The 22,277-nt window shown below is 47.5% G+C and overlaps 1 protein-coding gene across 1 annotated transcript in view; it reads left to right on the forward strand.

The window, feature by feature from the left end:
- The window catches only part of LOC130121001 (anosmin-1), an 87,032-nt gene that overhangs the window by 21,547 nt on the left and 43,208 nt on the right, over positions 1-22,277 (forward strand). The window contains 7 exon segments of the mRNA XM_056289832.1: positions 7,328-7,390; positions 7,719-7,941; positions 11,979-12,163; positions 12,552-12,681; positions 14,963-15,171; positions 19,149-19,293; positions 22,131-22,277. Of these exon segments, the coding sequence (XP_056145807.1) occupies positions 7,328-7,390; positions 7,719-7,941; positions 11,979-12,163; positions 12,552-12,681; positions 14,963-15,171; positions 19,149-19,293; positions 22,131-22,277 (1,102 nt within the window).

The following is a 22,277-nucleotide window of genomic DNA, read 5'->3' on the forward strand; positions in this document are numbered from 1 at the left end:
CACAGCATTTCCAACCATCCCGCTCTTTCACGATCGTTTTGAGCTCCCGTACGTTCTCCACCCGTGTCCCTTCACAGGTTGTCCACATAGGTGATTCTTCTTCTACCACGTTGAGTTTTTTCCATCAGATGGCTGCCAGAGCACAAGTTTGTTGGGGTACCTGGCCGGGTACAGTTGGGGGAGAGAAAAAAAGGGGGGCGGGGCGATCGAATAAGTTCAGAAAATTGCATTGCTTTACTCTAACGCAGCCTTCAAGGCCAGGAAACGACAACATGTAAGTCATGTCACCAAATTACCAGAACCACAAGCCCAGATGACATCTAGTCTCATATCACAATATTGATATTATATTGATATACTACCCGGCTCTATAGAAATCGTGATATACATCAGTATTGTGTAAAATTCCATGATTATTGTGATACTGTGCGACACACACACGCAAGCAAGCACGCCCAGGTCTCTGTCCTTGACTATGGATACACCCTCGGCGTATGGGAAAATGTCTTTAGTCTGTATTACCGAGAATTATGTTCCATCCTTTATTATGTCTGTGCTGCGTATTGTTAAGCCTGGGGCAGCCTTGACTGGTAGCCGTTCATGCTTCATTAACCGAAGCAAAACACTTCTGTGACATTTTATACATACACTTCCTTCGTAGTTTATGCTGCTCCAGCTGCTCCCTTGGGGCGGTGAGCCTTTTAACGATGGACGCCGATAACCTCGCCCCTGCCGCAGAGGAAAGGAGTTCTGGGACGCCTGTTTTCTCTCTCGCTTTCTATCTGTCTGTCTCTCTCGCTCTTTCTCTCTCTCCATCTGTCTGTCTGTCTGTCTGTCTCTCTCCATCTGTCTGTCTGTTTCTCACGCTCTCCCTGTCTGTCGCTCGCTCTCTCCCTGTCTGTCTCTCTCTCCATCTGTCTGTCTCTCGCTGTCTTCCTGTCTGTCTGTCTCTCTCTCTCTCCATCTGTCTGTCTCTCTCTCTCTCCCTGTCTGTCTGTCTGTCTCTCTCACTCTCTGTCTGTCTCTCGCTGTCTTCCTGTCTGTCTCTGTCTCTCTCCCCATCTGTCTGTCTGTTTCTCACGCTCTCCCTGTCTGTCTCTCTCTCGCTTGCTCTCTTCCTATCTGTCTCTCCCTGTCTGTTTGCCCGTCTCTCTCTCTCCCTGTCTTTCTCTCTGTCGCTCCTTCCCTGTCTGTCTCTCTCTTGCTCTTTCTCTCTCTCTCTCCCTGTCTGTCTGTCTGTCTCTCTCACTCTCTGTCTGTCTCTCTCTCCATCTGTCTGTTTCTCACGCTCTCCGTCTGTCTCTCTCTCGCTTGCTCTCTTCCTATCTGTCTCTCCCTGTCTGTTTGCCCGTCTCTCTCTCTCCCTGTCTTTCTCTCTCGCTCCCTCCCCATCTTTCTCCCTCTCGCTCCTTCCCTGTCTGTCTCTCTCTTGCTCTCCCTCTCTCCCTGTGTCTGTCTCCACCCACCTCCGCCGTCTGAGCCGTGACAAAGTGAAGACGGGCCGTGGCACTGGCTGCCATTCAGCCTGACTCTCTCATCAGCCCCACAGAATGCCTTTCAGGTTCCCCCCCCCCACCCAGTGTAGCAACTCCTGCGTTTTATTACAGCGTGAAATGGGGAGTGAAAGACCCGCATGGATGGGCCCGCCTAACCGTGCAAAATGTGCCACTTTCGGGGAGGAAGATAGGGAGACAAAGAGAAAATCAGCCGCGCAAATGGTTGTTTTGGAAGACTGCTTACTAACAGGCTTAAGTCTGTAGAAAATAATCACGCTGCTGTGTCCACCCAAGAGCGCCCCCCACCCCCCACCCGGCCCAGATTTAAAATAAATAAATAAATAAATAGGTTAATGCCTCCTAGTGGAAGTATGTACAGAAATATGTTTGCAGTAACCCGCATGCACTGCATGACCCTTGCCATCGGAACAGACGGCGGCTTTGTGTCCGCCCTGAGAGATGTGCTGGAAAGACGACCGTAGGCTGGCACCGCCCCGGTTCCGTGTCGTCTCCCCCCCCCCCCCCAGGTGAGACGCCGCGGTCAAGGACCCACGCTTTGGAACCGGGGACGCATAGCAGCTGACATGTTTGGGATTCAGCGAGCGAACTGTGTAAATAGAAAAACCGGGCCTTCTGATTGATGAGAGCACCTTTGTAATTATATACAGCCGTCCTATTTGCTTTGGCAAGACATCTGTCGTCAAGCCTGCCATTCTCTACTTAAATGTCAGCTTGTGGGCGTGGCCGGCGAGGAACGCTGACAGACTGTCAGCTATCGGCACACCTGCAGCTCGCTCTTACTGCCATGTCTCAAATGCTTATCCCCTTTTTATGATTGCCTTTTATGACATATCCACTCCTTCAGCAGAAAAAATAAAAAACGACTTCCCTCGTTCTTAAGATATCACCCTCAATCATCCTATCAGGATTCGGTGGAGTCTGTTCGTTTCCCCCCCCCCCCCCCGTTACATGAAAACCTCTGCCCCGAAGAGTTAATAAAACAAACACTGACAGAGAGGCCCAGACATCCGTAAATACACAGCCTGGCATTCTGATCTGTGTTGCAATCGTCTGTAGTACGCCGTGTGCCGTCTTAATTCATCCTGCTTGGCACGCAAACTCGAGTGTCTCGGGATAACCACGATTCCATTTTCACCTCTTGTATGGTGTGTTTGTGGTGGGGGTGGGGGTGGGGGTGGGGGTGGTAGGGGTGGTAGGAGGCATCCTCAATAAAAAAAAAAAAGGGCCAATGGAATGCATTCATTCCATGCACACAAGATCTTTCAATGGGGAAAATGGGCTTGATCCCCAGGCTTATGTGTGTATGTTCAGTGATTTGTAGAGGGGATTTGTGGGGCTTTAGCATGTGCGTCTGCTGGCAGAATTTCCTGTAGACAGACACTGTTGGTGCACAAGTCACTCCCTCAACACCTCATTGTTCCAGCATGGCGCTCGGTCGAGGCCCGGCGCTGAGGTATTGCTGCTACTGCACATCTACCAGTAGGGCTATAATTCAGATTGTTATTATCGTCTTTCTGTGGTATTGTATTGGGATGTAATTAGGAGTATCAGGAGAGACAGTTTCGCAGTCTAGATCAACGATAACGAGAGTCTGTTACCTAAAACGTCTCACAAAACGAGGTCTGACATGTTCGAGGGAGTATTAGTCGGCCTAATTTATATGAGTGATGGGATGAACCTCGGCTGGATTCGTAAACATGGTATTTTGCGTATGTAAGCAGACACCGTGATATATATCGATATCATGTAAAATTCCCTATGATGATCGTGATGATATTATTTTCCATATCACCCAGCACTAATCTACTGCCTCACCCTCTGAGGGCCAGGCTTAGTTCAGAGTTGATAATATCATGGGATCACAATATTATTCATAGCAGAAGCCAGTAAACTGCCAAGACTCCACTGACTGTCAGGCACTCTATGGACTTAGTGTTTTTGCCCATATGTCATCTTAAACCTCCTTAAAGTATTACAGCGGTTTTACCTGATCTACTCCGTAGAACCCACAGTAGTTTCTTTTGGAAACGTCTGCCATCATAACTCAGTTCTTTTCCTCCAAGGTGTCCAATATTCGCTCTGGCACTTTGCTTCATGTCACTGTGGAGAGATATATATTCCTATGAAGTAATTAAGAAAATAGCAATGCTCCGGCAGCCTCGCCACCCTTTCTTTACTGGAGAGCCTGCTGTTTAACGCTTGACTGTCCAGACGGAGCTCCTTCAGGAGCCCAGACAGGACCGAGCCAGCAGAGCGCTAACAGAAAGACCAACCACAGAGTGTAATTGCCAACTGGCTGGCGAGTGCAGGCCCCTGATTGCAGCATGTTCCTCCAGAAGCCAGGTTTATGCTTCATCATGTGCCCGTCCTCTGCACTCCATAAAAAGCAAATAAACTTTTCACTGGCACTGGCATAGTAACAACAGAGCTAGCTAATGAGCTACTTAAAGGCTCATAAATACAGATTTGGCTCCCTGACTGAGATGTGTAATTTCTTACATCAACGTTGTGTTGTACACATTCTCTTGTGTGTCCCCACTCCGGCCGTTCAAATATGGATGTGTACTGTACCTGACATAACAAAGCGTATTATTATGTTTTTCATTGCAGTAACCGCCCCCCCTCCCACTCAACCCCATAATACATGCACCAACATATCAGACTTTCTCTGAAGTATGCAATGCGCAATACAGTCTTTTGGAAGTCGACTGCAGTGCCATGCAATATTACTTAAGCTGGTACAGGGGTCTAAATTGAATAGAGCTGAATGAGTGACTTTGGCAGGTCTCTGGTTGGTGTGGTTTGGGCCCTTCCCAATGCTACACAGAAGCGGTTTGATTGTGGGAGCTTGCCGCTCTCCACTTGTGTCGTCTCTCTTAGCGACCAGGGGAGGAGAGCCCCACCTTCTCCATCCCATCTGAACATATGGCCTTTACTGTGGTGGCGTCTCCCTGATGCTGTTAGACATGCATGACCTTTCCAGTTTTACTGCATAGGTTTTATTGAATTTGATTCGTCGAGGGCGAGTTGTTGTATTTACAGCGAGAGGAATTTGACCAGATTGGTTTATTTTCATTTTCAATTTTATCATCCGTGAGGTTCGGCCAAATGACTTTGAGCTACACTCGCAGAGAGGCTTCACTTTCATCCCATGCCTTGCCAAACATCCAGCAAATAAGTTCCACGTGTTTCAACAGGGAATCCCAAGAACATTAAACCATGTGCATCATTTATTAAAGCTCTCTCTCCACTCAACGTGATACGGCGAGGGGAGCCAGGTGCCAGGGCTAGACTGTATCATGTCCAGACAAGAGCAGGAGGAGAGAAAAGGAGGAGAGCAGCAGGGGGAGGCTGAGATGCAGGGGGTACAGGGGTTAAGTAGAACTGAGGCATTGAAGAAAGAAATCTGTAAAGGCCAGCGCCAGACAAAATGCCGGCATCAGCAAATTTCCAGGCTCGGGGCAACAGTGTGCATGTTGTATCTGCAAGGAGCAGCCCAGTTGGCCTGCATCCGTTTTTGAAAAAGATGTTTTTATTAGAGGTGTGCATCTCCCAGTCTAAGAGAATGATTCAATTCATACCTCGATATGCAAACAATCCGATGCATCTGCATCTAGGTACATTTTAAGCTGCCAAGAGATGGATGCGATTCGATTCAGCCCTTTTCTCAATACAACGATGCGGTGCAACAAAATTGGATTCAATACAGCGCAATGGAATAGTGAGACAGTTCCATTTTCTTTCTACAAATGGTGCAGTTTTGTGTCTGGTTGCAAGAAATCTTGATCGGAATACATTCTGTTCGATCCAGTTAGTGCGAGGGGGACAAGGATGGTTTTAAGAGCCTATTTGGACTCTCATTTGTTGGCAGTAAAACATAAATCGGTGCAACTCTTATAAAAAGCCAAAGTCAGCCCGCACTTGCGGGCTATGAGTTTGGTGGTGCATCGTACATTTCCTGACCATCGCTTGACAAGTCTTAAAAAAAACCAAATGTGGACGAGGGACGCATAGAAAGGAGTGGGCGGAGGGGTGATGGGGGTCATGCGGGTCAGGCAGAGAGAAGACGAGCGTGCTGAGAGAGTCAACTTTGGAGAAAACTAGAGCAACACCCATGCAAAAGGAGCAGCGACGGCAATTATCAGATAGTAAAAAAATAAAATAAATAAATAACAGATACACGTGTCATATCTGGCAATGTGCAACACACCGAAGCCTGCATCAGTTTTTCCAACATACTCTCCCAGTTTTTGCCTGATACAAGCTGTCTGAGTCGCTGTAGCCGCATCTGAAACGTTTAAGGGAAAACAAAATCAAGATTTTCAACGTTATGGATTTGCTGCCATAAAACTCACCGCGCAGCGGTCCGCGCGTCTCTGAAACGCCGCCGAAACGGCGCTCGTCAGTGACGTCACAGGCGAACGGTCCGAGGACGCGGAAAATTACTTCCTGATTTGTCGGATTGGCTGCAGCGTTGGAGCGAATACAGGCATGGGCGCAAGTGCATGAATACTGGGGTGGCATCCAGCGCCCCCCCCCCCCCGTCCACAGGGGTTAGTGGTTGTGTCAGGAAGAGCATCCGACGTAAACGTTTGCTAAATCAGTATGCGGACTGACGAGACCGTACCGGATCGGTCGAGGCCCGGGTTAACAGCGGCCGCCATTGGCGCTGTGCCCTCAACGCGATACCGATGGAAACTACAAAATCCGCTGTGGTGACCCCCTGAGTAACAGGGAACAAACCGAAAGAAGAAGAAAATTATACAGCTGCATGTAGGGCTGTTATTTGCGTATTCCTATGCATTGCTGCCAATTCGACAAACCGGAAAGTAACGCCCCTTTCCCACTACAATGGTACCGGCTCGACCCGGAGCCCTTTTTTTTCGTTTTCCATGACTGGAAAGTACCGGCATTTTGGTAACTTACCACTTTTCTGGTACCACCTTTGTCGAGGTGCCCCCCCCCCAAAAAAACAAAACCGGAGGGGTGCCAAAATCAATGCAGCCCTCTGATTGGTCAGAGAATCGCGCCCCTGCGTCATCAATGCGCGCCTGAGATATCGCCCGGCCTTTTTGTAAATACCAAAACGGTCGAAGCGGAGTTATCTTAAAAGTACATGTTGAAAATGGGGAAAAATGGAGAGCCGAAAATCCAGCAACGCCGAGGGAGAGGGGGGTGGGGGGGTCCTGTTACGGTAACGGAAAACGACACAGAAGCGAGTCGAGCTGAGCCGGTACCTTGTAGTGGAAAAGGGGCGTAATAAGTTTCCATGTTCACGGACTGTTCGCCGGTGACGTCACTGGCCGGCACAGTTCCGGCGGCGTTCCGGAAGACTGCCCAGTGTCGTGGCTGCTGACGGAGCGTTATCTCTTTACCCACTGTGAACTACTAATAAGACCCGTTAGCCCCCTAGCTAACGGGTCTGCCCCTTTAGCCGAGCGGTTAGTGACGTCGCCTTGTGGCGCAGTACACCCCGTATCGAATCCCGCACCGGCAAGAACAATAACCGGTTTACACCATGTCGAAAACCGCGATCGTGTCCCTCTAATCCCAGCACATGGGTTCGAATCGGCGACTCGTCACACCCCCGGTATTCGTGTTCTCGGAAGGTATGTGGGGCGTCTGTAAGAACGAGGTGTGGCTGGTTTTTGTGGTGGAACGCACGGGGGGGGGGGGGGAAGTGGCTGAGTGAGGTGGCAGTCAAGGAGGCGGTGTCGGGAGCGCGCAGGGAGAACCGTCATGAGAGGAGGCGGCGCTTTGATGTGGCTGTTTCCCCTTTGAAGAGCTTGACACCCTTCTCCTTTTCGCAGTGCCTGGAGCCCTGCAAGGAATCCTGGGACCTGAAGGAAAATCAGTGCCAGGATTTATGCGAGGTATGTCGTCACCACCAGTACCACGGTTACCTCAGACTCGAGTGCATGAGCTCCCAGTAGTTAGTGGGAATTTTCACAGAGCAGAAATTTTCTCCTTTTTTTTTTTTTTTTGGTGCTCGGCAGTAAAACGCTTTGGGGCTGAATCAAAACTGTTTAATTTACTCACCCACTCCAGTGACTCATAAGTTGAAATGTAAACAAGACAATCCCTGTTAGCGCACAGACCTGCATGCATGAGCCCTGGTAGAGTGAAAGTAAAAAAACACAAAAAAAAGTGATCTGACATAGATTTTTCCTCTCCTCTGCCTCCTCATCCTCCTACTCTTAGCCCCTCTTTCCCAAGAAGCACTACGAGTGTCTGACGAGCTGTGAGTTCCTGAAGTCGGTGGAAGGAGTCAAGCAGGGCGACTGCCCCGCCCCGGAGAAGGCCAGCGGATTTGCAGCGGCCTGCGTGGAGAGCTGCGAGGAGGACGGAGAGTGTTCGTCTGTCAAAAAGTGTTGCTCCAATGGCTGCGGACACACCTGCCAGCTGCCCAAAAATCTCTACAAAGGTAATGCTGAAGGCGGTTAAGATGGTTAGCTGGCCTAACCTGTCTTACTGAACCACAGCATGAGCAGTGCTGCCACCCAAAACGCAACCCTCCATGTGCTATATACTATGACATGACTGCGTTAAAGGGGAGTATCACCGCTGCTGGGATGGATTTCATAATGGGGGGACTAGAGTTGGGCAGATATTTAAATAAAGGCTTCAGTTCCCTAAAGAAGGTATTATGACCTTATGGCATTGATGTGAGAGAACTGGAATCCAATAACGTGATCCTCCCACGCGCTACGTCCCCCTGGCGAAACTCCTCACTGTCAGGGGAAAAGAAGCGGCTGGCGACTCCGCATGTATGGGAGGAGGCATGTGGTAGTCTGCAGCCCTCCCCGGATCAGCAGAGGGGGCGGAGCGGCGACCGGGACGGCTCGGAGGAGTGGGGGTAATTGGCCGGGGGAAAAGGACAATTCAAACACCGGATGCTCAATTATAAAGAGAAGACACTGATTATAACGTGTAATTATGAATGATTTTAAAATAAAGTGTGAAGACTCGTTCTAGAATAAAGCTGAGAGGAAAAGGGCGCCGGCGCCATTTCTCTTCAATGTTTTTTTATTTTTTTATTATTATTCGTTATTAAACTCAAAACTCTTCACCTTGTCCTTTATCCCGTCTCTGTTGTAAATAACAATGCGTCCCCGGTATCAAATAATTCTGGACAGGCTTAACGGTCTCACAGTCGCAGAGGTACCCAGAAACCTTCATTCTCATAAAAGTGTTTCATAGCAGTTCCCAAGGCGAAACCGATGTGCTGAGGGCGCCAAGCCATTGTGCGAGAGAGAGAGAGAGAGAGCGAGCGCGTGAGCGAGCGAGCGAGCTTACAGCCTCTGCACGTGGAGATGGAAGCTAAAACTCCACTGTATATGATACCAGCACACAATTGCTGCAAGCCTTGGGCCATAACAAAGTCGAGGAGGTGCGGAAAAGGCGAGAGGAGCCTGAATGCAACTTTGAGGCACCGCAGTCGGTGACATGGCCGTGATTGCTTTGAAGTGCGCCGAGTTCACGCGCGTCCGCGTCGGCCTCGGCGCGCGCGAGAGGAAAAGCAAGAGTATGTGAGCTCAAGCTTAGGCCTCTGCGCCTTGAGAATACATTAGTATTTATGTATGCTTTGGATAAATGTGCAGGCAATTCTGTGTGGATGTCATGGTCAGGAGATGGAACAGCGTATTAATGCGGGGGGATGAAAGCCGGGGGGGGGTGGGGGGGAGGCACATTGTTGAGAAGGTCTGTATGGGAATCTTGTCAATTAGAACCATTCGACTTTCCCGGAGACCTTCATGATGAACAATTAAACTGCTATGTAAGCAGCGTAACTTATGTGCGCCAGATTCGCACATAATTCAGTTTAGCAGATGGGTGACATTCCTGATAGGATTCCTGTCCTGGTCTTTAGTGTTAAAGATCTAATTAGGTGTTCATGGTTTGGAGAGGGTAATTGTTTCTGTGTGTGCACGAGTGTGTGTTCGGTCTTGAGGATGATGATCCATAATGCTGGAAGCCATTAGTCTACATGAGTGGGGCGAAATAGACCGTTCCCCCCGTGGTGATCACTCTCAGATGTGCGTGTGTGTTGTGTGTTGTGTGTGCTTGTGCTTACAGGTTAAGGTCCCCAGTGTATGTATTTGTCTCTGACAGAGATGGCTGAATATAAATAAAGCGCACTTTGTGCTCTCTCTTGTCTCTCGAACCCAGAATGGCAGGGGTCCCCAACTGGGCCTTTGTTCTGTGTATACTGACTACACTGCCTCTCCACATCAATAAGAGCCGATGCTATTGTGCATCATCCGCTATTCTGCAGCTTATTTTTCAAAGGTTTCTCAGCAGCGTGCCTATGAAGATATGCGGTATATAGGGGATGGCTGTTTGCAGCTTTTTTGCAAAATTAATAAGACTTGCCAGGCGCTCAGTGCCCCAATTATGCACTTTTTGATTAGTGCTTCGTGAATCGTCTTTGTATGAATATCCTGTATCTCTTATTGCAGGATCCTACTTCTGTTTCTTTCATTTCATTGCTTTTTCATCTTTCAAATTCCCTCATTTGCTATGCCTCTCTCTCTGTCTCTCTCTGTTGCTCTCTCTCTCTCTGTCGCTCTCTCTCCATGTGATGTTTGCATGTCTGTTGGTCTCAGACTATCACTTGGAAGACACAACACTGTCTATGAAAGAGCCCCACTTGTTCGGTGATCAAAAGCAGCCTTACATCACACTGTACTGTGGAAGCAGACAGGAAGGAGCGAGGGGGGGTGTGGGGCTGGGGCAGGGGGGGAGTTATGAGATCTGTGGATGGTAGGATTAAAGAAATGCTCAATACCAATTGCTGTGAGAGTTATATATGTTCACATCGTCAGAACAATTCAGGCAGTCAGTCAGTCGGCAACCCTCAGATCACGGGAAGCCGTGACTCCGTTAGCGGTTTTTGGAAAATTTTTGGAAAAAAGTATTTTTTTTGTCAACCCCTATAATTAGTTCTGTGATTATTATAGAATGCGTGATTTGAGTGAGCCGGAAAGGGATGTCGCACCCTTGGTCTTTGTTAAACATGAGTTGCGTCACGGCTCACAGAGCCTGGTGTCGGAGCGCCGCCATTGAAAAATGAATGTTCAATGATTCTTGGACCAAACTCGCCTCGATAGTTATCTTTGGAAAGTGCAAACCAAGAGAGGGCCTTAAGGGATACCCTCCTACACGCTGCGGAGGACAGAGCTGACGGGTGTATTTATGTGTGCGAGTTGAGTGTGGTGGGGTGTGTGTGTTTTGCAGGAGTGTTTGTGTGACGTGTTGGGAAGATGAGTTAAGGCAGGGGGAGAAGAGGAATGCTGTGGTAACTGCTTGTGTTCCACATTGCACTGGAGATGTCACACACACACACACACATACGCACGGGCGCACACACACACACACACACACACACACACTCATCAACACACACACACTCTCACTCACTCACTGTAGAGCTGTGAAACCACAACACAATGACCCCCAGCTGTTGGTGCGCAGAGAGCTGTTATCTGCGGACAAAATAGTTCACAGACTCTGTATGTGTGTGGCAAAAAGGGCCCTCCTCCATCTTCTGCAGTTTATGGGCGTCAATCAATCACTTTAGCGTGCCCTGTGTAAAGAGAAGATCGAGACACGGCTAGGTCATACGCCTTGCATACATAACACACGGCGGCTGTGCGGTTTGTGGGGACGTCGAGGTAGCCTTGAGCTTGTTTATGCTGTTTATGAATGCATGGCAGCAGAGGGCTGTCCCATGCTGACAGAGGTCCTCCATAATGGTCTGAGGTGCTAGGTGATTTATTGAGAACTGTGGGATGTGTTCAGCCTTCTCCTGTGCTTCCAAACTTGCTTTTCCAATCTCCATCTCATTATCACTGTGCCCGCTGCTCAATCAACAACTCACTACGTCTCAGCTGTAATAAATCCAGCTGAGAAAGTCAATCTGTCCTGGCTGCACATTTAGTTCAGTCCTGCACTTAATAAATCTCTAATGTATTGCACATGGCTGCATCGATTGAGTCTGAATGGGCTGAATGTGAAGAGCAATGATGCCAATGAATTGTACTTTTATACACGTGTGTGTGTGTGTGTGTGTGTGTGTGCATGTGTGTGTGTTTGAGAGAGTTGAGAGTCATGTACACTACATCGCATACCTGGATGCTAACTAGCTATATCATCACTAAGAACCACAGCTCCTAAAACACCATTTCCGCAGCCAGAGAACATCACAGTCTTTCACAGTAGATGGGTTATGTTGTTGACCCACAGCATGTAGTCCACCAAATATGGTGATGTCATGTCTCGTTGTCAGGTTCATACGTGGCTGTCGAACACTGTTGGTGTCATTCGTCTGTTGAAGCCATTTTTAACAGGTCGTTGTTTTTGGAAACTAGCTGTTATCATGTTGGAGTTCATCCGCGGCGTTTCCACGCAGCGTTTCCGCGCTGTTGTCGTGTTTATGTCCTGACCTGTTTGTCCTTTCAGGAGTCCCCCTGAAGCCCAGGAAGGAACTGGTGTTTTTGGAGCAGCAGTCGGGTCAGCTGGAGATCCGATGGTCCTCCAAGTTCAACATCTCGGTGGAGCCTGTCCTCTATGTGGTGCAGCGCCGCTGGAACTACGGCATCCATCCCAGTGAAGATGACGCCACAGAATGGCTAACTGTGGCACAAGTAAGTGTGCACTCCTTTAAGAACTGTGCACGAGTACTTAATTCTGGAAAAAAAAGTCATCCGGATTTCATTTTAATATCTCTAGATATCTTAAAATTGATTTTTGTATGTTGGGAGGAGTCTTTGACCAGACAGTTGGAATTTGTATCACTGTATGAAGTTTCAGCTTCAGATGTCACAGCATGCCACATGCTACAGCTGTGAAAGTGCTGCGCTGCGCTGACAGGCTGTTGCATACGGTTGCACATTCCTCACAGTCACAGTGTCTTTGAAAGTTTGGCAAAGAGAAACACACAGATGACTGATGTGGCAGCAAACTCACATGGGGGCTGTGACCCTACGTGAACCCTGACCCCTGCGGCTTGCTCTCTCCCCATCTGTCCTTCAGACTGCAGAGGAACGCGTCCAACTGGCTGACATCAGAGCCAGCAGATGGTACCAGTTCAGAGTGGCTGCAGTCAATGTCCACGGGACCCGCGGCTTCACCGCCCCAAGCAAACACTTCCGCTCTTCCAGAGGTCTGTGCATGTGTGCATATGCAAGTCTGTGTGTGTGTGTGTGTGTGTGTGTGTGTGTGTGTGTGTGCATGCGTGTGTGTGGCCTTGCTTCGCGTTTGAGTTCCTGTTTGACACCCAATGCCCTCCATTTGTTACAGTGAAGACCTTGAAACAGGTGGAGCCTTTGGGAAAGACTTTTAAAACCTGATTTGACTCGGTAGCGCCTAATTTGGCCCATTCCTGCGCACATGAACAACCACTGGCCAACGCATACTCCATGTGCATGTCAGCACAGCGTGCACTCAATCAAACATTCACCACACTAAACATGTATTTTTGTCATGCGAAAACTGCAAAACCGAGGTTAGTCGAAACCAAACGCGCACTTATGAATTTGACTCACCAAGCCGTTGACACCATTCAAAATCAAAAACACCGTGTTCATCATTAAACTACATAAACATCTGAATTAGCCTTTTCACTGTCTTGTTAACCTCATAAACCCCTAAATTAGATTTCTCCTCCGCAGTTTTTGCAAACTTGCCAAATGAGCTAAATGGAAATTGTAATTCATGCTGATGCAGAACAGGGTGCGAGTAATGAGAGAGAACTGGGTAGAGCACTTATTCTCTGTGTTGCAACCAGATCTTCATTTTAGGTCTTCAAAGTCGGGGTTTTCCCCTCTTTACAGTCGTATAAAATGTAATATGTCTGCATTAGTCAGGATATTGCAGGTTTCAAATGAATGCAAGTGCTGTCTGGCTTCCAAAAGGAGTGAGGTAACACAGCCCTACTTCAGATCTTTGCCACAGATTAGTTTGCGAGCTCCGATGGCAGTCTCGGTTGCTCCTCGCCCGCCTTCCCCATCCTCTACATGTTCAATGCTGAACGACACTAAATAGCTTTGCAGTGCCGCTGCAGATGGCATTTGTTAAGGTTTTGGCCAATTGTTGTGTGGTTCCCACGGATTACAGGTTTATGAATGTAATATTGCGTCTTGATTCCATCTGATCCGTATCAGATAGTGTAAGTTTGTTTGACATGTAGAGGCAGAGCCTTGTGAAGACTAGCTGAGTTACAGCGAGATGAAATGCTACAGGACACAGCCTCGAGTTTCTAGCGTTGCCTCAGTTTTTGTTGGAAATGTAACATTGCATTATATATTTATAAATGCAAAAACACTACCTAGACACATGCCGCATACCAGCGTTAAATATACTGTGATATTCATCATTTGTGCCAAATGGGAAGACAAACATTTGTTTTAGCATGTTTGATGCCCTTGCATGTTGACCTTTTCCTGTCAATCCTTCGTCATACATGTGCTCCCGAGTGCTCTGGCGAGCCGTCTGACATAGCCAGAAGCCAGGTGGGAAAGGGATTCTGCTGCAGGGGTGGAAACCGATCCCCAATCAGTCCAATCAGTGCCAAAACGTTGATAGATTGATGGGAGCTGTCATGGATTTGATGAGCTCTTGGCCATTCTGCCATGCCATTGTTATTTACATAGCAGAGCCGTATCATCTGATTGCAATTTCGCACCACCATACTTTGTTAGGGCAATTTGCAAGAATTGACCGCTTATTTATCTTGCGTGGCCAACATTAACTGGTACGGTGAACCGATGCGTCCAATTGGGCTTTTGGACCAGATTAAATGTGTTTCAAGTGGGAGAGAGTGGGGGAAAGGAGCTAACTGGACTGTGGCATTGATCATTTTCTCATTACAGGGTTATTCCCTCTGGTCTGGCATCTGGCCTGCCTCTCTTCTGACACCAGGCTGAAATAAGCACTGCAACACAGCAGCCGGCAGCATGCTGGGTCATAGCCCATCTGGATGGGTTCAGAACCAGTATTACTTTAGACATTAATACACACACACACGCAGTACTACTTAAGCGTGCCAGAGTGAGATGGAATGTGAGTGCGGAGCCAAAGTGAGCAGCATGTGTTTGTTAACCTCTGACCCACGCTCTCCATCCTGCCAAACGCCGTCGTAGACGCGACATGACACCTGTCATAACATCTTGTGACAGTTTTCCAATGGCCAGCTAATTACTTTACACACTATCACACTGTGCCCCTCTGAGCTTCGGTGTGAAGCATGAAAGGCGGCTTGGCTTGTAATATGTTCAGCTTCAAATTATACTTGCAAAAATAGCCCGGGCCTAATATTTGTCATTTTAACGGAGCCAGAGGGTCCTGTATGTCTTCTTAGGCGCCGTGTGTGCCAGTCTCTGAAGGTCTATAGATGTGTTTGGATCTGTCGTGACTGATTATGTCGCTGCTCACTGTGTCCTCAGATCCATCTGCCCCTCCCCGCCCTGCCAGCGTGCGTGTCACCAACATGACGCTCAACAGCGATGACGGCCTGGTGACAGTTCGCCTCAACTGGACCCTACCCGAGGAGCCCGACATCCCCATCCATCATTACAAAGTCTTCTGGAGCTGGACCGTACCCAGCAAGTCAATGGTGCCATCCAAGAAAAAGAGGAGAAAGACCACCAACGGGGTAATCTTCTTGCCCTACCTGCCAAAGTTACGCTCTCTGTCCTGCTGTCTTCTCTCTCTCTCTCTCTCTCTCGCTCTCTCTTCCAGTATTTCTCCTTTTTAGTGTTTGTCTTTCTTTCGATGCCTCTCTCGCTTTCAGTCTGTCTGCCCCCACCCCCATCTTCCTCTGCCTTCCTCTGCTTGGCTCGCTGTCTTTCGCTTTTTCGAACTGCTGGTTCAGGTCCAAGCTCATCACACGTCTCCTCCTTCAGCATCAACACATCGCTGAAAAAAAAAAAACAACATCCAGAGGCTCACACCGGGGAGAAAAAAAAGATAAACATGAAAGTGGCATTTGCATTTGATTACGTAAATCCACGAGGCACGGCAAATCAATCACTTACAGATCAGCGCGGCACACAATACCCGGTTCATTGTGTTACTTTGTCAAACTGTTTAAAATCCCCTTAAACGCACGGTTAAAGTGGGGACGAAAAACATGTAATATTATTTCTGATATCATTCAAAGTGAGACGCATAGTATCCGGCTCCTGTGTTACTTGGAGATATCTTTATGATTTGAAACCATGGCTAGGAAGTACTTTAGATTTTCCTTTTTTTTTTGATTGTGTAATGTCACTCCTCAACTTTGGTACATGGAGCGCTCGAGGGATATCGTGAGAAGATTGTAATTAAGGTACCAGTTTATTAGACGTAGATCTGAGTAGCTTCAGTCCTTGGGTTGTTTTGCACCATGACTGTACCTTCGAGCATCGCCTCGGATCCGAACCGGCTTCCAAGCATTATGTGTGGAAAGGGGGTGGCCCTGTATGGCACCATCAGACGTGGTTCTACTAGCCATGTGTTTTTCATTTAAAACAAGTTACGTAATTATGTTGAGCAATCCTAATGAAGCACACGAGTCGATCTTTAACGTTTAAAAACAATCTGAATCATCTCTTCCAACATACGCTGGCGCTACTCTATGATGAAACTGACTATCTGTTGTTTCATATGCGCGGTATGTTATTTTTAGAAGCTTTAGGGTTTATTATAACCCAGATGTTGGTATATGTAGACGAGTACATTCAGGTCAAAGTGAGACGTGTGTCACCGAAACTGGACACTGCTGCTGAGAAAATCTCCTGAGAAGGAGACTGCGAAGCTTATGAATACTAATGACGTTCCTTGATCATTTTCATGTTCATTTACTTTAATGATTGAAAAATCGACCCCCAAGTGATTGTGATTAAGTTCCCCCAGCAAAATGAGGACAACTTAAAGAAAAACTCTGGTATTTTTTTTAACCTAAGCCCTATTTTAGGAGTCATACCAAGTGATGAGTAGCAGAATCTTTTTTTTAAAATTATTTTTTCCCTCTTTTTCCTCCAATTGTACTTGGCCAATTACCCCACTCTTCCGAGCCGTCCCGGTCGCTGGTCCACCCCCTCTGGGAGGGCTGCAGACTACCACATGCCTCCTCTGATACATGTGGAGTCGCCAGCCGCTTCTTTTCACTTGACAGTGAGGAGTTTCACCAGGGGGACGTAGCACATGGGAGGATCATGCTATTCTCCCCAGTTCCCCCTCCCCCCCGAACAGGCACCCATACTGACCAGAGGAGGTGCTAGTGCAGCGACCAGGACACATACCCACATCCGGCTTCCCACCCTCAGACACGGCCAATTGTGTCTGTAGGGACGCCCCGACCAAGCCGGAGGAAACACGGGGATTCAAACCAGCGATCCCAGTGTCGGTAGGCAACTGAATAGACCACTACGCTACCCGGATGCCCAGCAGAATCTTTTAAAGTGATTCAGTATTTAGCAAGCAAGCAAGCGTCAGCCGACGCAGAGCACTAAAGTGCCAATTTATCCTTCTGCATATAATCTTTTTTTTCTCCCCAATTGTACTTGGCCAATTACCCTACTCTTCACATCTGGCTTCCCACCCGCAGACACGGCCAATTGTGTCTGTAGAGACGCCTGACCAAGCCGGAGGTAACACAGGGATTCGAACCGCCGACCCCTGTGTTGGTAGGTAGCGGAATAGACCGTACGCCATCCGGGTGCTTCTGCGTAGAATCGACGCCGTAGGAACGGCGTTCGTATGTTGTAGCCGTGTGCCGTACGCTGTAGGTTGCACCATCGCCTGACGTGCACCTCCCCAGAAATGTAACTTACACGTGTCGTGATGCAGAGCACAACAGCTGTGATTGGTCCACTTGGTAGCATTGCATTTCCTCCTACGTATTTCCTTGTCCACGTGTTTCAGTGGCTGGACAAATGCAGAATATTCACCCTCAGTCTGCCTCAACTGGTTCATCAATCGTACACTCCATCTCCTCCAACATCTTTCTCTCTTTTCTGCCTTGCATGAATTTAAGTAATAGTTACTGTGGTTCAACATTTATTAGCTGCAACTCCAACATGATCCGCTCAGTTTCAGTCGCCATTGTTCTTCTACTGTCTATGAGAAACTCAACACAGTGGCGTAGAAATCCTACCACCAACTAGCCTTTTGGCGGTGTCATTGCAGAGCGATGCAGACACACCAATGTAATCGTCAGTATAAACAGCATCCACTAAAAAAGCTTGTTTATTTTTGATCCAACAGGCTTGGAAAGTTTCGAGAAGTGTCTGAAAACAGTCAGTCAGGGTAGTCGGGGGCAATTTTTTGTATTTTCTGTTTTGCATTTCTTCAACTCTCTCACGCTTCCACCGTCGTCTTCCAGCAACAGCTCACTCTTCGTGGGACTTCAGAGCTGCTCCGGGTTAGAAACGGATCGATATCTATATATTCCCACGAGCGATACCGGTGTTAAGGCTCTTCAGGCTCCTCTCATAACAGTCTGAGCCTGTTAGTGCCAAAAATGAGCTGTTTTAGTCGATGTTATTCAGCAAACGCTGGATTACGTTGCAGCTCGGTGCGCAGCAGACAGCTGATGCGAGTTTGCTCAATACTGAATCAATTTAAAAGATTATGTTATGCATCTCTCAGTTTCACTCCTCACAATAGGAAAATAGAATCTAGGTTAGAAAATACTGGTGTTTTCCTTTAAGTGCGAGGGTCCAAATAGATAAATGTCACGTAAAAGCGTAAAAGCGACGGCAGCCTGAGTCTACAAAGTCGTTTTATATGCTGAGGAAACAAGAGCGTTTCATTTGCATCTTAATTTTCCTTTATCTTTTTGCGGATGTGAATCATTAAACTCAGTTTTACGGCCTTTTTAAATCGCACTGATCTGTAGGTAAATCACGGTTACACCTCCTAAAATCCACACACTCTTGACGTGTGTGACTGGGTAAATTGCGCTGGTCAAAATATCTCCGGGGCAAAGTACCCAAAAGCAGTTTTGGCAATCACTGACATAATACATACAGTAACACGAGAACTGATCACAGATACCAGCAGTCCTGGGTATCTCTGTGCCGGCGATTTCATTAGATACTCGAAGTAAAAAGACATATTGTCTAGACAGTTACGTCCACACATGCACGTCCGTAAAGTCCTCCCCTGAATTACTTTCTGAAATGCGCAGCAGATGTGGCACGGAAAAGATAGAGGTGGGAGACATCAGACACCTATTGACACATGTACTACTGGTTTCCACTTTGGCACCTCGGGGCTTAGAAAGCGGCCTGCTGGTGGAGGAATGTCAAAACAAGCATAACCAATAACTAAAACTCATCAAGCTCATGCTGATGGAGGAATGCTATAAGTCAAACACAAAGTGAAGAGGCCCTGGGAGGCTCTGATAACATGTCCCCCTCTCAAAGGCCCTGAAGGCTATCTCCTCGCTGTGATGCTTTCCTCGGCTCCACATGTGTTCCCAATAAAACAGGCTTTCCCGTAGACCTGTATTGGGCTGGGCTGGCCCGGGACCATTATTAGGAAAGTGACTTTGACAAGGAGGTTGGAGTGACGGTGTGGCGTCGCCGTCACACGAGAGGTTTCAGTGAGTACGAGGGTCATTAAGGCCATTTCTGCTGTTTGCAGGCCCAGAGCTGGGTGGATCTGGAGGGGCTGCAGGCAAACGGCAGTTACACCGTGGAGCTGCAGGCCATCACCTACTGGGGACAGGTGCGTCTGAAGAGTCCCAAGGCTTCTCTCCACTTTACTACTGCCCAGAATAATGACTCAGGTAAGGATGGATGCTTTCAGAAGATGTTTTTGTAGCCAAAACGTATAGATAAGACCCATCTCCCCTTTTCTGCCATGAACAGTGATTATTTATTTATTTATTTACAGTGCATCCGGAAAGTATTCACACCCCTTCACTTTCCCCACATTTTGTTATGTTACAGCCTTGTTCCAAAATGGATTAAATTCCTTTTTTTCTCATCAATCTACACTCAATACCCCATAATGACAAAGCGAAAAAGGTTTTGTAGAAATGTTTGCAAATTTATTAAAAATAAAAAACTGGAATATTGCATGTACATAAGTATTCACACCCTTTGCTATGACACTCAAAATTGAGCTCAGGTTCATCCTGTTTCCACTGATCATCCTTGAGATGTTTCTACATCTTGATTGGAGTCCAACTGTAGTAAATTCAATTGATTGAACATGATTTGGAAAGGCACACACCTGTCTATATAAGGTCCCACTGTTGACAGTGCATGTCAGAGCAGAAAGCAAGCCATGAAGTCAAAGGAATTGTCTGTGGACCTCCGAGACAGGATTGTATCGAGGCACAGATCTGAGGAAGGGTACAAAAAACTTTCTACAGCTTTGAAGGTCCCGAAGAGCACAGTGGTCTCCATCATTCGTAAATGGAAGAAGTTTGGATCCACCAGGACTCTTCCTAGAGCTGGCCGCCCAGCCAAACTGAGCAATCGGGGGAGAAGGGCCTCGGTCAGGGAGGTGACCAAGAACCCGATGGTCATTCTGACAGAGCTCCAGCGTTCCTCTGTGGAGATGGGAGAACCTTCCAGAAGGACAACCATCTCTGCAGCACTCCACCAATCAGGCCTTTATGGTAGAGTGGCCAGACGGAAGCCTCTGCTCGGTAAAAGGCACATGACAGCCCGCTTGGAGTTTGCCAGAAAGCACCTAAAGGACTCTCAGACCATGAGAAACAAGATTCTCTGGTCTGATGAAACCAAGATTGAACTCTTTGGCCTGAATGCCAAACGTCACATCTGGAGGAAACCAGGCACCTCTCATCACCTTGCTAATACCATACCTACAGTGAAGCATGGTAGTGGCAGCATCATGCTGTGGGGATGTTTTTCAGCGGCAGGAACTGGGAGACTAGTCAGGATCGAGGGAAAGATGAGTGGAGCAAAGTACAGAGAGATCCTTGATGAAAACCTGCTCCAGAGCGCTCAGGACCTCAGACTGGGGCGAAGGTTTACCTTTCAACACGACAAAGACCCTAAGCACACAGCCAAGACAACGAAGGAGTGGCTTCGGGACAAGTCTGTGAATGTCCTTGAGTGGCCCAGCCAGAGCCCAGACTTGAACCCCATTGAACATCTCTGGAAAGACCTGAAAATAGCTGTGCAGCGACGCTCCCCATCTAACCTTACAGAGCTCGGGAGGAGCTGCAGAGAAGAATGGGAGAAATACCCCAAATATAGGTGTGCCAAGCTTGTAGCTTCATACCCAAGAAGACTTGAGGCTGTAATCGCTGCCAAGGGTGCCTCAACCAAGTACTGAGTAAAGGGTGTGAATACTTATGTACATGCAATATTTCAGTTTTTTATTTTTAATAAATTTGAAAAAATTTCTACAAAACCTTTTTCACTTTGTCATTATGGGGTATTGTATGTAGATTGATGAGGAAAAAAAAGGAATTTAATCCATTTTGGAATAGAGCTGTAAGATAACAAAATGTGGGGAAAGTGAAGGGGTGTGAATACTTTCCAGATGCACTGTATTTGTCTGCACTCAGTGACGTTTGTGTCTCAGAAACCATGTGACCGGCAAGGCCTGCCAATTCACATTCTCAGCGAGTGGCATACAGTCATCACCACTTGGAAATGTTGTGCAATACATATACAAAATTTGATTTCCACACAGTTGCAACAGCGACCGCAGTTACATGTAGGTCAGGTGAATCGGCCATACTAAATTGTCCCTAGGTGTGAATGTGTCAGCCCTGTGATGGACTGGCGGCCCGTCCAGGGTGTTTCCCCGCCTGCCGCCCAATGACTGCTGGGATAGGCTCCCGCATCCCGTGATCCTGAGCAGGATAAGTGGCTCTGATAATGGCTGGATGGGTGGAAGTTTAGGGTTAGGGTTAGGCAGAGGTAAGGATAATATTAGGAAGCGGTTAGTGACGCTGCCATACAGTGGTTGGTCTATTTTTGTCACATGGTTTCTGAGAGAATGTCTACTGAGACGCTTCCCTCAGCTTCGGAATCAAAACGAGTACAAAAACTCACACCTCAAGTGCCAAGTTACAGATCACATATGTCAGTTACCGTTTCACTCAGAATTGGGAAAATTAGTTTTCCACCAAAATATCACCTTTTGTACAAAGTATGAATTATTAGTTCATGTATGTGTGTATTTTATGATTCTTAAAGTAGAAACATTGCCGCTGAACATTTACTTGAATTTTGCTTGTCGGGGTCTTTGATATAATACAGTATATAATATAGTATAGTATGTATGTATACACACTGTACTATATATAATACTATATATAATATAGTACTTAATATATTATACAGTATTATATTGTACAGTATATGCCATTTATCCAGACACCTTCATCGTAACACAAGTCCAAACATTTTTGCATGGATGGCCCGAGACAATCGAACCACTGCTCATGATCGAGTTGGTGCCATACTGTTCCCATTGAGCTTGATAACAACTTTATTACATTATCAACAAACTGTAACCGCTGTGATTTCGCAAAGAAAATATTTTGTTCGTCTCCTCAGTTGCAAGAGATTTCCACCTTATGCTCAGTTCTGCCTCCGAGCCACGGCAGCAAAACTCTTCTCCTTTTTATCTTCCCAGTCAAATCAGCGCTTAAGCCAAAGAAGGAGGAGATATCTCCCGTCGGTCCGATGCTGGCCAAACGTCCCTCTGGCCCGCTGGAGATAGGCACGCCTTTCTACCAGGACGGCCAGCTGCAGGTCCGCGTCTACTGGAAGAATCGTGGAG

Source organism: Lampris incognitus, chromosome 11 (assembly GCF_029633865.1).
Source record: "Lampris incognitus isolate fLamInc1 chromosome 11, fLamInc1.hap2, whole genome shotgun sequence".
NCBI classification, from domain to species: Eukaryota; Metazoa; Chordata; class Actinopteri; order Lampriformes; family Lampridae; genus Lampris; species Lampris incognitus.